The 15,753-nt window shown below is 45.8% G+C and overlaps 1 protein-coding gene across 1 annotated transcript; it reads left to right on the top strand.

Annotated features, from left to right (window-relative positions):
• The first annotated feature begins 1,399 nt into the window (after positions 1-1,399).
• Positions 1,400-15,710, top strand: FAM210B (family with sequence similarity 210 member B). Its single transcript, XM_081011575.1, has 3 exons — positions 1,400-1,931; positions 14,321-14,496; positions 15,315-15,710. The coding sequence occupies exons 1-3, from the start codon at positions 1,506-1,508 to the stop codon at positions 15,529-15,531; spliced, it is 819 nt and encodes a 272-aa protein (XP_080867701.1). The 5' UTR covers positions 1,400-1,505; the 3' UTR covers positions 15,532-15,710.
• The last annotated feature ends 43 nt before the right edge of the window (positions 15,711-15,753 follow it).

Below are 15,753 nucleotides of genomic sequence, written 5' to 3'. Positions count from 1 at the left end.
CCTGTGCCATTTATAGACCTCCATGTTCAGATTACTGTAAGGGAGTTGCTTGTATTTTCTGGTTGCTCCTGTAGTTTGGAATACCCTTTTCTCCTTCGCTCCATGACCCACAAGGCAATCTATTTTAGGTACCTCCTGAAAACACACTTGAAAAAATCCAGGCAGGAGCTGGTTTTAGCCCAGCAACAACACCCCCTTTTTGAGCAAGGGAGTTGAAAGGGTCATGGGGGCACAACTGCAAGCCTTTTGGGGGGATATGGATTATCTAGGCCCATTCCAATCTGGGTTCCAGCCTAGCTTTGGGGCTAAATCAGCCTTGGTCACCCTGATGTATGACCTTCATTTTGAAGGATAAGTAAATTACGCTACTCTACTGCACTGCCTCTGAAACACCAGACAAGCAGCCTTGATGACTATGAGTGCTTCTTACCAGCTTTGTTTACTATTTTGGATACTTTTGATACTATTGGACAGCTGTTTTATTGCAATTATTTGTATGTTTTAAACAGATTTTATATGATGAGTCCCACCAAGGAAAAAGGCAGGGAATTAATTAATTAATTATTAAGCCATTCCCTGCCAGAGATATCTTGACTAGAGCAGCTACTCTGCGGATTTGTGGTCGAAGACTGGAGATGATTCGCCTATTGCACTAAATACTGATTTTTTTAAAATTACATTTTAATCGCTTATTTCAATTCACTGTGCAGAGTTTTATGGTAAACACGATGAAATGCAGTAATAATAATAAAAATAATAATTTATTATTTATACCCCGCCCATCTGGCTGGGCTTCCCCAGCCACTCTGGGCGGCTTCCAAAAAAAAAATTAAAATACTATAATACATCAAACATTAAAAGCTTCCCTAAACAGGGCTGCCTTCAGATGTCTTCTAAAAGTCTGGTAGTTCTTGTTCTCTTTGACATCTGGTGAGAGGGCGTTCCACAGGGAAGGCGCCACTACCGAGAAGGCCCTCTGCCTGGTTCCCTGTAACTTGGCTTCTCGCAGTGAGGGAACCGCCAGAAGGCCCTCGGTGCTCGACCTCAGTGTCCGGGTAGAACGATGGGGGTGGAGACGCTCCTTCAGATATACTGTACAGTATTATTAAGAACCGAAAGAAGCGGTTGGAAATGCATGGGGAAATCGTGCAGCGAATTAGGGCATCGCATCGCAATTGGTGGTAGTGGGGAGAGATTCATTGGTTCCCCGCGTCCCCCGACAGAGACCCCCGGCGATTTGCAAGCGCTCCCTGCGGAGAGGCGAAAGTTTTTTGGAGGAAGAAGGCACAAGCCTGAGCTGTACAGCTGCTCTATGTAAGCAAGGCTCCCTTGCCCTGCCCAGGACAGGAGGGGCGCTGTCCCTTTAAGGAGGAGGGTGCCTGGCAAGGCGGTGGGTGGCTGTTTTGCGCGCTCTCTCCGGCCCTGATCAGCCGCCTCCCTTCGCCGGGATCCGTCGGCCGCTTGGGCTGCCAGCCGTGGGAAGCCGGCGCAGCCCCTCCGCGGCCATGCTCCGGCTAGGCCGGCCGTGCGCTCTGCACGCGCTCTGCCCCGGCGGGCTGCTGCAGGTCTGCAGCAGGAGCGCCGCCTCCGGGGAAGCGGTAACCAGCAGCCTCCCGATCGGCCAGGTGCAGCCCAGCCCGGGAGTCGAGAAGCGGGCGCCGCGCAGGAGGCACAGGAGGCTCCTGCGGGAAGCGCTGCTGCTCCTGCTGAAGCAGCAGCAGCCGCCAAGCCCCGGGCGCTTCTGGATCCCGGCCGCCGGGGCTGATCTGCGCCGCGGAAGAGAGGGCGACCCGTCGCTGCTGCTGCTGCTGACATATCCTCTGCCACAGGCAGAAGGGGAGGCGGGCGGCCCCCGCCAGCTGCTCTCCGAGATCACCCTGCATGCGGTCGGGGGCAGCGGAAGAGGCAGCGGCGGCCTCGGGTCCAGGAAGGTGGGTGAGTCAGCAGCCACCTCGCGCGCTGTGGGTGGTTAAAACGCGGGAGAAACCGCATTTAAATAGGATCCCCCGCAAACGTGGCCAAGAGTTCCACTGAGCACGAGCAGAGTGTCCTTTGCTAGGATCCAAGACCAGCAGAGGCCTGGTTTAAGGCCTAGGCACATCTCTCGCTCTCTCTCTGCAGGGCCTTTTCTGCGGTGGCTCCCCATTTGTGGAATGCTGTCCCCAGTGAATGCTCTCACCTGCAGCCTTCACTACATATATTTAGGCGCCTCTATAACCAGGCCCTCCGGCCTTTTAAATGTGCTTGTGGGAGCGGGTTATTGGTTTTGTTTGACCTTAAGTATTCTGCCATTTCATTTTGTCTTTTTATGCTGTAAAACCGCCTTGTGAACTTTGGATGAAGGGCGATATATCCATTCAGTGCCAGATTTACATATAAGCTAAACAAGCTATAGCTTAGGGCCCCACTCTTGGGGGGACTGCAAAAAAATTGAAGGAAAAAACTGGATGTACGTTTCCAAAATATAAGATCAAATAAAACCGACATACAGCAACAGTGTTTTGTGTTGTGTAGGCTCCTATGATGTAAGTAATGGGCCCGGCCTGCTAGCCTGCTCCCTAAAATATCACTTGTTTGCTCATTTCTATATATAGGGCGCCTACATTCTGCATGGACTTATCAACAATTACTTTGACAAAATACATATTTTGTTATGTGCAAATGGCTGTAGATACCTATTAGGTTCATAAATTACCATATAGCATATATTCAACACTAAAAACCAGCGACAATTTGTTATTGACAAAGGACAGCTGGACATACAAAGGGCCCCATTACCTTCAGTAGCTTAGGTCCTCATCAAACCTAAATCCGGCCCTGTATGCATTTAATTAATAATGATGACGATACTAATATTTGCAGTACTGTTGCCGGATTTAGTGGCTGGGAAATGTAGGCCTGCCCTCTGATTCATAAAGGCACTAAGAATCTACATAGAAGTACTGCATATATTGTTAACCCAGTCTGTGGGTGGGCGGTCTGTGGACATTCAGACTGCTACTCCCATGGTCCCCGGCCATTGCCCCTTCTGGCTGGGGCTGATGGGAGTTGGAGTCTAGCAACATCAGGAAGTCCAGGCATCGCACAGGCCTCTTGCACAACATTCCTTAGGGCATGAGGGAGGCTGAGGCTTGCAGCAGGCCAGGTGCTTAATAGCAAAACTTTGACTTGCGCTGACAGTTCACCCTGGTGACTGCTCTCTGGTGTACTAGCTCTGTTATTTCTTCATATCCATCAGAACCAGCACTTGTCTGTCTTATTTTTATTATCTGTATTACTTGCGTATTAATGTTATTACTTGTATATCTCCTGCCTTCCCATTGCAGAGCAAAGCCTGAGGCGGCTTTCATCTAACATGTTAAAAACAGCATATGATGCACTTTTTTAAAAAATGGATCAAGCAAGGCGGTGGTGGCAGCATCAAAATACAAATTTGATGGTGGTGATATCTGAAAACAATATCCAGCTGAAGAGCTTGTGAAACAATTTTTTTTTTTTGCATGGTGACAAAATGCCATTGATGAGGCAAAGTAGATATTGTGGGGTGGGGAGGCCCAAAGCCTGAATTCAACTACTAATAATTGAACTTCCGAAAGTCATGGGAGCAGAGAAGAGACTTCTCCGGTTGTATGAGAGGAAGGGAAGATATCTCAGCCCTAAATAGTTAGGGCTTCTGTGCTCTTTGCCTCTCTGTTGCCTATATGCCTGTCCTGTTGTATCATTCAGCTGCTTCCTTTCACTCTGTTGCTCTGCTTCTGTACAGCATCTGGAAACCATTGGTGCTAAAAGTTAAAAAACAATGACCAGGTGCCATGTAAAATTATGTCATTGAGCACTGGCTTCATTAATCCAGAATCATTACATGGACGTCTGCAGGATTTTTCTTAAGAGAGGGCCAAAGTAAAATGCTGAAAGGGGGAGCCAGCTAATTTCCCACAAATAATTAGAGGAATAGTGTCTGTATATTTTGTCGCATATTTTAGGTTTTGCAATGTTAGACACTTACTTTAAAAATGGGGGGGGAAGGAATTTGGGGGTTGTGGTTCGTCTAGGGAGGAGGGGCAATTGCCTGGCTGGTCATCACTCACCCTTCACCCTATTTAGTCATCCAAGAATCATTACCTTTTATTGGTACTTTGACTTGGTAGCTCATTGGTAGCCATTGCAGATCCCTCAGCACCAGCATTATGCATGTATGGTAGGATATGACACTATGATGATGATGATGATGATATATTACTTATACTCCACCCATCTGGCTGGGCCTCCCTAGCCACTCTGGGCAGCTCCCAACATAATATTAAAAACACAATAAAACATCAAACAATTAAATACTTCCCTAAACAGGGCTGCGTTCAGATGTCTTCTAAAAGTCAGATAGTTGTTTATTTCCTTGACATCTGATGGGAGGGTGTTCCACAGGGCAGGTGTCACTACCAAGAAGGCCTCTGCCTGGTTCCCTGTAACCTCACTTCTTGCAGTGAAGGAACTGCCAGAAGGCCCTCGGAGCTGGACCTCAGTGTTTGGGCTGAGCGATGGGGGTGGAGACACTCCTTCAGGTATACTCGGCCAAGGCCGTTTAGGGATTTAAAATCAGCACCAACACTTTGAATTGTGCTCGGAAATGTGCTGGCAGCCAATGAAGATCTTTCAGGACCAGTGTTATATGGTCTCGACTGTGTTGTAGCTGCCACTGATTTTGATGTGACTTGGGTTTTTTCTAGATTTGCAGTGTTAATCATATCACACCTTCCAAAATGTTTAGCATGGCATAGTGAGAGCTGGAAGGCCAGGGGTCAAATCCACACTCAGCTATATGTTCACTGAGTGATCAGTCACCAACTCTGTCTTGTTTAGCAAAAAGTATTCAGCACTGAATTAAACACGGGGATTGAGAGTTGTAGAGACGTCTTCTGTAAGTTATCGCACGTGTTGACATTAGGTCAGTTGTGCAAAAGAGAGTGATCTTATTTTTACTTCATATGAAATGTATTTCTCAGATTAGTTGTGTGTGAAGCGCATGTGCGTGTGTGGCAGTATGTGAACATTTTCTCTCCCTGATGCCACTATATGTGCATGAAGCCGACTAGGCAGAATCTGGGTAGCACTGTTTTGCATTTGAGTGGCAAGGAGAAGCTGCCAGCTGATGATTTCTGGATGGCAGTGGCCTTATTTTCAAAAATAATCTCACCTAGCAGAGCATCCTTTTCTCACGGGCTGACCAGATACCTGTGGGAAGCCTGGAAGCTGGACATGGATGCAACAGCACTTTGGACACCTGTGATTCTCAGCAACTGGTATTCAGAAACATACTGCCTCCAACACTAGAGGAGGAACACCGTTAACAGGACTAGTAGCTTTTCCTCCATGTTCAGTCCTCTGTTAAAAACATCCAAGTTGGTGGTCATCACTGCCCCCTCTAGGAGCAAGTTCCATAGTTTTACTATGAGCTGCATGAATTAAGTGTTTTCTTTTATGTGGCACGAATCTTCCAAAATTCCGCTTGATTGGATGTTTGTTCAGTTCTAGCATTTTGGGGAAAGGGGGGGGGATATCTATCCATTTTCTCCGTGCCATGTATAATTTTATAAACTTCTATCATGTCACCTTTTCTCTAAACCAGGGTTTCCCAAACTTGGGCCTCCAGCTGTTTCTAGACTACAGTTCCCATCATTCCTGACAGCTAGGGATGATGGGAGTTGTAGTCCAAAAACAGCGGGAGACCCAAGTTTGGGAAACCCTGCTCTAAACTAACCCTTTCTTCATTGGGGAGTCGTTCCATCCCCTTTTTTTCATTTTGGTTGCCCTTCTCAGAACCTTTTCCAACCCTGCAGCATCCTTTTTGAGGATATTTCTTAATTCATTTTCTGATGCATTTGTTTATATTTGTTTTGTGCTGGAACGGCTCAGTTTAAATGTTGCAATCGAACTTCCTTTTCTAGAGCTGCTCTTAACGATCCTTGGAAACTTGCCTGGCACGATATATGTATTTTTCTAGAGCTGATGACCCTAGCCCTGAACCGCCCCTTGTGTTCATTATTGACAGAAATCAAAAGGAGCTGTAAGGCTCATTGTCCCTCTCAAATTGCTGGCCTGCTTTTTTCAGCTGGAGGCACTTGATGCCGTTTTGAGCAGAAGTGTTGGAAGAAGAGTTGCATAGTGATGGGGAGCTGAATCGCTGCCAGTTCCCATCACTTCAGGTCCTTGACAAAAGTTCCTTTCTCTCCCTATTTTTTTAGGCCACCTACAGGCTTCCAGGCTTTTATCCATATGCCCTTTTCTTGGTTGGGTTGAAACACTTCATTTGCACCCATTGTATGGCCTTTGCCTCTCTTAACATTTTCTAATATTACAATGGAAGTGTTTTTAGGGGGCAACATGAGATTAGCAAAGTTTCAGATATTTGGGGGGGGGGGCAGGGGGAAATTTTGCAGAGGAAGAAAAATTATCCCGTTCAAATTCACATTTAATTTTGGGGGGTATCATGATAGCCCTTTTGCTCAACATCACATTTTTAAGCCAGCCCCTTGCCCCAAAACAAAATATAAAACTTAGAGGTGCCAACGAAGAAAGATCAGTCTAGGCTGCTACCCTATACCAAGTAAGCCCATTAAACCGAATGGGACTCATCTGTGAGAGGATGTATATGGGATTCTGCTGTTCGTTGATTAATTTTCTTTCTTTTAAAGGAATATTACAATTTTTTCAATATAATACACAAAAGTTGCCAAGCATTGTTTGGGTGAACTTGATATTAACCTTTTTTTCATTACATGTTACGGCAACACACCAAAATACCATCCTATTAAATCAACCCGTTTTTCATCCTCATCTCCGCTATGTAAAACTGGCTTCTACCAATTAAATCAAAAGCTTCAGTTGATCGACCTATTAAGATTAGCTTGCAGGGTAGGCAGCAGAGATCACGGCACTTTCAGGAGGGCGTATCTTCTAGGTATCGTCTAGCAAGTTCAATGTGCCAAAACGATATACGAAAAATAGATGTGGGCATGGCGGGTTTGCATTTTGGGTTAGGTGGACACGGCAGGGGTGAACAGAATGGCATAGGGCTAACAAAGAACTGGAGGTGGTGAAAGGGAGAGCGAAGAGTTTGGATTTGATATCCCGCCTTTCACTCCCTTTTTAAGGAGTCTCAAAGCGGCTAACATTCTCCTTTCCCTTCCTCCCCACAACAAACACTCTGTGAGGTGAGTGGGGCTGAGAGACTTCAAAGAAGTGTGACTGGCCCAAGGTCACCCAGCAGCTGCATGTGGAGGAGCGGGGAAGCAAACCCAGTTCACCAGATTACGAGTCTACCACTCTTAACCACTACACCACACTGGCTCTCTGGGTGGCTCCCGACACATAAAAACATAATAAAACATCAAACATTAATAATAACAGTCTGATCCAATACAAAAAAAGTTCAAACTCAAAGGCTGGGAATAGTTCTGAAGACAGTACTATGGACCAATGGTCTGTCTTGGTGTAAGGCAACTTCCTGTGTTCTTGTTCTCACAGTGGCCAGGCCAACCACAAGCGCCTATGGGATGCCCACAAACAGGACTTGAGGGCCACGGGACTTTTCCTACTTAATGACTGGTAAAGTAAAGGTAAAGGGACCCCTGACCATTAGGTCCAGTCGTGACCGACTCTGGGGTTGCGGCGCTCATCTCGCTTTACTGGCTGAGGGAGCCGGCGTACAGCTTCCGAGTCATGTGGCCAGCATGACTAAGCCGCTTCTGGAGAACCAGAGCAGCACACGGAAACGCCGTTTACCTTCCTGCTGGAGCAGTACCTATTTATCTACTTGCACTTTGACATGCTTTCGAACTGCTAGGTTGGCAGGAGCTGGGACCGAGGAACGGGAGCTCACCCCGTCGCGGGGATTCGAACTGCCGACCTTCTGATCGGCAAACCCTAGGCTCTGTGGTTTAACCCATGGCTTCAAGTTGCAAGAAGGGAGATTCCAACTAAACATCACGAAGAACTTTCCAACAGTAATAGCTGTCCGATAGTGGAATGGGCTCCCTCAGAAGGTTGTGGACTCTCCTTCCTTGGAGGTTTTTAAGCAGAGATTGGGTGGCCATCTGTCATGGATGCTTTAGCTGAGATTCCTGCATGGCAGGGGGTTGGACTAGATGACCCTTGGGTCCCTTCCAACTCTATAATTCTATGGTTCTACTGCCTCCAACAATGGAGATGGAGCACAGCTATCATGACGAGTAGCCATTGAGCTAGTGTTGTCTGTTATCCTTCATTCAAAGGTGACCTCAACAGCAAGAGAAATGTAATCTGTACACGCCCGGGGAGTTGCAAAATGCCTACCAAAAAGGCGAGGCATGTTTTGGGAAGATAATATGAGGAGAGGGTGAAGTAAGAGCTCTTTCTTCTGGTTTCCTCCTCCCTCTGGCCTGCCTGCCGGTTATCCAAACAGCAGCCAACGAGCACACACAGAACAAAGGCCCCAAAACAAAATGCACAACATTGTATTGATTTTCTTCAAGCTTCGCTCCCTGTTGAGCAAAAGCCAAATTGTGTCCCAGTCAGGCGCAGCCACAGCCAGTCTCATTGTCAAATGGAAAAGCATTTTCTCTCACTTCATGCCTCTCCTCGTGACTGTTTTAAGCGTCTGCAAACTATCCCAGTCTCCTTTGTTTGTGTGTGCTGTTTCCTTTTGTATTTTTTTTTTCCAATTATTATTCCAAATCAAAACAAGTTAGCCTTTCTCCAGTTCTCTTGGCTAGGGTTTTGTTGCTCACCAAATGCATAAGAAGCTTGGGTGCTCAGAAGTGAAAGGGAGGAGGGAACATGGCCTGCCCACGCAAAGCTGTTGTCGCCTTGCAAGTGATCCACCAAGCTGAACATAGCCCAGAAGCTCACCAAAGACATTCACCAAGTGCCTCAGAAGATAGGAAGCTGCCTTAAATTCAGCTAGAGCGTGTTGCCGATAACGCCAAGGTTGCAGGTTTGATCCCCGTAAGGAACAGCTGCATATTCCTGCTGTCACGGTCCGGTTCATGGGCAATTGAAATCCCGGCAGGGGACATCAGGACCAGGGGCAAGATGGCGGGTTGGGAGCAGGAAGAGGGGTCCAGAAGCCAGGAAGTCAGAGGGTCAGAGAGCCGGGAGTCACAAAGTCAAGGGTCCGAGGATCAAGAAGCAGGGAGTCAAGAAGCTGAGGTTCAAGGATCAGGAAGCAAGAAGCCAAACACAGCAAGGCAGGAAACATGTTGCTGTGGCAAAGAGCCGAAGGGAAATGCTGACCTTATATCCCTTCCCAGCTCTTGCCACCAGGTGCTGTGAGTTACCAATCGGCCACACCTGTGAGGCTGCGCCTTGCCTCTTCAGAACAAACTTAGGAAGGCCCCAGTCCTGCAAAGTCCTGTTGGTCACAAGGCCTGGCTCCTGCACGCACTCCTGACACCTGCATTGCAAGGGGTTGGACCAGGTGACCCAACTCTATGAATCTATGAGTCAGGCCATTGGTCAATCTAGTAGAGGGAACCTCAAGGCTGGGCTGCGGTGGGGTCAAATGCAACCCTCTATCTGGCCCTTGGCTCCCCAGGCTGCATCCCCTCCTCAACCAGACACTCCATCAGCCCTATTTCATACCTTTCCAGAGGGTTTTTTTTTCCTGGCTGGAAAGTGTCCTTGAATTCTGATAATGCTTCTTGATTGCCTGGGTGGAAGACATAGGTGTGTGTGTAGAAGCTGGTTACTGTACCACTTTTGCCTCTAGTCTCACCAACCACTGACATTTGGACCAGTTTGAAATGTGGCCTCTGTCTGGAAAAAAAAGATTTTCCCACCCCTCATCTATCCCAAAATATATCACGGCCCAAATACTTCAAAAAGTGCCTCTCCAGTATGTTCCAGCCTGACCATTGAGATCGCCGGAGGGGAACCTTCTTAGGGTGCTATCATATAGTGATGACGAGACTTCCCGGTTGGCGCCATCAATAATGGCGGATTCCCTCTGAGTCTCTGAGGGACCAGCTCCGCGGGATCGGGTCTGACCGCTGCGGCGAAGCGGGGACCCTTTAAAAATAACAGGCGGGTGAAGCCTGTGAACGTGGGGACTTGGCGGGCACCTTTTGCGCCCCCCCAAAACTGCGAAGGGACTTTTTTCTTTTTTTCTTTTTGTTTTGTAATATCTTGAAAATCTTAATAAATATCTTTAAAAAAAAAAAAATCATATAGTGATGATGGAGAGCCTTCTCAGTTGTGGCACCCTCCCTGTGGAACTCTCTGCCACTTGAGGTCCATCAGCTCTCTTCAGTTTCATCGTGCCAACACTATGCCTCTGCACTCTGGCCTAGAGGCCTTCCTGGCACATGTCACCAGTTCGTTTCAGGAAAATTCAGTTTGTATGGGATCGTTTATGTCTTGCTGTTTTAAGGCAGAAGTGTTTCGATTTTATTTTGCTCTTCATGTATTTGACAGCCTGGGACATGAGGACCAGGCCACCGTGATCCAGGACCCTCTGTTTAGTGTGCAGTGGACCTGTAGGGTGAACTGTCAGAAGCCCCTAGAATGCTGTACATAACCCAGAGGTGGTGTGGTCCCTGGAGTCCCAGCTGGGTCGCAAAAACAATCTCCTTGTCAGCCTTTTAAAAAGAGCCCTCTTCTATCTACTCAGAATAATCTCTTTCCCTGCACCATTTGGGAGGGTGTGGGAGCGATCCACTCTGGGCGCTCAAGGTTTACTACATTTCCTTTTTTTCCTGGCTCCTAGTGAATTGTTTCTTCCCGTATTTCCACCACCTTCTCTCCCATTAAAAAAGGGGCAGGATTTGTTCTCTCGGCTCCACTTCTCCGCCCCGCAAATTCCTTATGCAATGGAGAGGCAGGGCCGCCTTGGGAATTTGCTCATGTCCTCCCCCTGGAATCTGGGAGTTCTAAACCTGTTCTTCCAGCAAAACAAACAAACATCCTGAACCTGTAGCGCCATTTTAAGGCTCACAGATTTGTAACTGATTTACGGTAAATGTTAAGCCTCTAAGGTGCCACAGCCTTTGTTGTTTTCACTGCAGTACTATAGGACGCAGTACTAACAGAGCTTCCCCTCTGGAATTTGTTCTCCCAGATCTGCTTTTATTAGTTGCAGTCGTTTCACCAGCCTAGCAAATCATATTGTCAGCAAGCAATTGCCAGCAATTCCCCAGTGGTCCCTTTCCTGAGTTTTCAGTATTTTGTTGCAAACGTGCATATTGCACAACATCACGGGAGCTGAAAATGCTGGTCTTTATACCGGGATGAATTATTTCAAGTCTCTAAATAGCTTTCTGCTTGCCTGCAGCAGTACAGTACTCCTAGGATTGCCACATGTCAGCAGAGCCAGCTGAAACTTGAACTGAAAGTTACTATGCAATAATCGAGATAGATTCAGATTCTGTAGCTTAGAATCATCGAATTGCAGCGTTGGAAGGGACCCCAGTGGTCATCAAGTCCAGCCCCTGCAAATGCAGGAATCCTGCCCATAGCTGTCCCGCGGGCAGGCAGGCGGGCGGGGGCTCAAACCACCCTTCTGATTAACAGCCAGATGTACTGACTGACGCATTGTGCCACTGGAGTCTCTCTGAAATATGACCCATGTGCTTCTCACTTGTAAAAGTAGGAAGTTGATGACTTAGAAATACTGTGGTTTTCAGTTTGTGATCGAGTTGCCTTACACAGAGTCAGGTACATAGAACAAGGGTCTTTAAACTCTCTGTTCATGTACAGAGGCCTTCCAAAGTTTGGACAGAGGTCTTTCCCAGTGTTGCTACTTAAGATCCTTTTAATTGAAGATTTGGACCTTCTTTTTGCAAAGCACACATTCTGTGGCCTTGGAGCATAGGCAAAAATGTCAGGCCATTGGTTCATCTTGCTGGGTTGGATAGTTCAGAAATGTATGTGAAGAATGTGCTCTTTTCTTCCAAATGGTGGTCTGCTGCCATATTCTTGTGGGTGTTTTACAACACCCCTGTAAAAAGGTCATGCATTTCATAGACCGGTTATTAGAACTGAAAGAGGGTGAATTGTTGAAGAACACACAGTGAGTCTGGGCCAATTCTCTATGTACTTTATCCACAATCATTTCTTTCTCTCATTAGAAGCATGTCACCATCTCTCAGCTTCATGTTCCCAGTTGTAGTATGGGAATGACCATCAGTTTTGCAGCATTAAGAAGACTTTACAGCTACACATTCACAGTGTATCCTCCTTGGACAACTGACCATCTTTCACAGCCTTTTACTCATTGCATGTTCACATCAAAATACAGTGTGGTACCTAGTTATGACTATTTTTCAAAGAGCATTATAGTATCTTTTGAGCATCAACAAATATGTGTAGTACTCTGCAGTAGGTACCCTTCACTGGGATAAGAGAGTGGTTGTTCTGAAGCAGCAAGCTATCAGTAACTTATAGCATCTTATTATACACATTGTTTGAAATCAGATGTAGTATAAACATTGCTTGAAAAGTTCCATTGGAAAAAAGAAACTACCGTATTTTTTGCTCTATAAGACTCACTTTTTCCCTCCTAAAAAGTAAGGGGAAATGTGTGTGTGTCTTATGGAGCAAATGCAGGCTCCTCAGCTATCCCAGAAGCCAGAACAGCAAGAGGGATTGCTGCTTTCACTGCTTCTGAGATTCAGAATATTTTTTTCTTGTTTTTCTCCTCCGAAAACTAGGTGCATCTTGTAGTCTGGTGCGTCTTATAGAGCGAAAAATACGGTAGTTCAACTTTATCCCGTCCAAAAAGGTACTAGTTCGTTTGTCCTTTTACAAAATAATTTAGTTCAAGTTCATAAAAAGTTTATCCTTGGCAAAACAAAAAGAGTGTTCAGAATGTTACAAGCTGAAATATAGGGTCCAAATGGAAGCCAGGGAGCACACATAAGTAGTAAAGTGTCTGACAGACAGAATGTCAACAGGTGAAGTTTTCCTCATAAATGTATTTCCATACTAGGTTTACCTTACAGTGGTTACATATGCTTCAGGTTACATACGCTTCAGGTTACAGACTCCGCTAACCCAGAAATAGTGCTTCAGGTTAAGAACTTTGTTTCAGGATGAGAACAGAAATCGTGCTCTGGTGGCGAGGCGGCAGCAGGAGGCCCCATTAGCTAAACTGGTGCTTCAGGTTAAGAACAGTTTCAGATTACCGTATTTTTTGCCCTATAGGACGCACCGGCCCATAGGACGCACCTAGTTTTTTTGGGGGGGGAATAAAGGAAAAAATTTTTATCCCCCCCCCCAGCTGCGGATATCTGCCCGAAGCGCGGGGCGCTCTGCTTCAGCGCACCCCGCGCTCCGGGCAAGCAGGCTGCTATCCGCAGCCTAGGGAGCCCTGCGGGAACTCCCGCAGGCTCCCCAGGCTTGCTGATAGCTTCCTGAAGCCTGGAGAGTGAGAGGGGTCGGTGCGCACCGATCCCTCTCACTCTCCACGCTTCAGCGAAAGCCTGCATTCGCCCCATAGGACGCACACAGATTTCCCCTTCATTTTTGGAGGGGGAAAAGTGTGTCCTATAGGGCGAAAAATACGGTAAGTATGGACCTCTGGAACGAATTAAGTACTTAACCTGAGGTACCACTGTATTTGTAATTTGTGGCAGCCACACAGCTATTAAAGGCACAATGCAACATTTTCTTTGTTGTTGTAGTTCTTCCTACAAGATACTCCTTTTGGAAGAGAGCAGATATTTTCAGCAAGGAAGATACACGAAAAGCCTCTTTTTCCTTTCTTCTAATTGCTTAGCCATATTAATTGACTAAGCATCCTTAGAAGCAACAACAGCTCCATATCTGCCTGATAAGCCTTAGAACATTGTCTCCACACTTTGCTTTCTAACTTTGTCCAAGTGACTTAGCTTTCTTTCCCTTTCTTTTTCTCAGTTTAAAAGAAAGAGTCTGGGCCTCCTTTGGGGGGCTGTGAAGATGAACTAGAAATCATTCCATGTTCTACCTCCCAGATTAATTCACCTGGTAATTATGGGAACTACTTTCAGGTGTAGTGCAATTAATTTTGTTCAACTGAAGTAGTTCATTCCAAGCACTGAATAGGCGTGATGAGCATCACCATTGTAATTTTTAAAATTTGTATACTGCCCTTCATCCGCAGATCCCAGGGCGGTTCACAGCATAAAAATACAATATAATACATATGAACGATGCAGGTAAGAAATAGGAAAACTATGGTGCACACAGACTATATTGTAGCATTTGAACAGAGCACTCTATGAACTAAACTTTGCACTTTTATTTTTAGTGAAATGCTCAATCACTCTAGAAACATATTTTAATGAGCACCCATTCCCCCCACTATACATAGGAGACTAGTGAAACTGCAGGAAACGACCATGCAGATCCTAGCCAGGAGAATGGAAAGAAACCTAACAAATCCCAGCAGCTGAAGAAAGTTTTTAAGGAATATGGAGCTGTGGGAGTTGTATTCCATGTTGGGATTTCTTTGATGTCTCTAGGAATGTTCTATCTAGCTGTGTCAAGGTATGTTTTCCATACTATTTGTAATTGGGTTTGGTGTGGCAAGGACTTAATACAATGTCACATATAACATGGGATAAATATTTATGGCTGTTGGATATAAAAATTGATTTGCTGGATCAAAGAGAGATCCATCCAGTCCAGCATTTGGTTTCCAACAACAGCCAGCAAGATCCCTGTAGATGTTTTTTAGCATGGAATTAAGATGCCCATTTCTTGTAGTTTGTCCCCAGCATTCAACATTCAAGAGACACTCAAGGCTGTGTCCAGCTAACTTTCACCCAGAGTGGAACAACTTAAATTAATGAACCTAAGTTAGTTATGCTCATTTTCAGTGGGTCTACTCTAAGTAAGACCTTCATTAGCTATAACCCACTGCTTTTTGGATATTATGCATACCCATTGATTCCCCTCCCCCATGCAGAGAATCTCCATATATTTGTCATTTTTAAAGCCATCTAAGCCTCCTTAAGAGGTAGATTTGTTGATCAGCCCCTTTACATGTTCCTCACCTGTAAAGTATGACTTTGATCAGGTCTTTGTAATAGTTGTACTGGCCAACTTGTATGTGAAGAGAAGCAACTCAGGTATAAAATTGTACTTTGAATACAAATTGGGTCCAGCTCCTAAGCCACCACTTTGTAGTGCCTCCACTTGATGGACCTTGGAGTTGATACGACACAACTGAAGTCTGCCCATACTAGATCTGAACTGATGCCCATCATGAAATATTGCAGTAGCAAAAAAACACTTTGGAAAATCCATGCTTGTTTTTGTAATGTTACTAAGCTAAGTTGTGGTTTGTTTTCACCCCCTTTTAGTGGAGTGGACATGACTGCCATCCTCTTCAAGTTGGGATTTGATGACGCTCTTGTGCGATCCAAGTTGGCCGCTGGGACGAGTACTTTTGTTTTGGCCTACGCTATCCACAAACTGTTTGCTCCAGTCCGCATCAGCATCACCTTAGTCTCTGTGCCATTACTTGTGCGATATTTTCGGAAGATAGGTTTCTTCAAACCTCCGACTCCAAATCCATGATTAAATCACTGGAGGAAAACAAGGCTGCCACCTCAGTTAATATAAAATATAAAATGTTTTTAAATTGCTGCACCCTGGTGGTGCCTGTGCAGATTCCTGTAATACCATCTTTGCATTGTGTATTCATGGTGGAGGGAGGGGAAGTGTTTTTTCCTGATAAACTACTTCACAAATACTGATTACCTATGTTTCTTCCTGTGCCAGCCCAGAGAGGCAGATGTT

The sequence above is a fragment of the Podarcis pityusensis genome (genome assembly GCF_964106645.2).
Source record: "Podarcis pityusensis genome assembly, chromosome: 6".
Taxonomy (NCBI): domain Eukaryota; kingdom Metazoa; phylum Chordata; class Lepidosauria; order Squamata; family Lacertidae; genus Podarcis; species Podarcis pityusensis.
The sequence above is the reverse complement of the archived record's forward strand: the minus strand, read 5'-3'. Positions and strand labels throughout refer to the sequence as shown.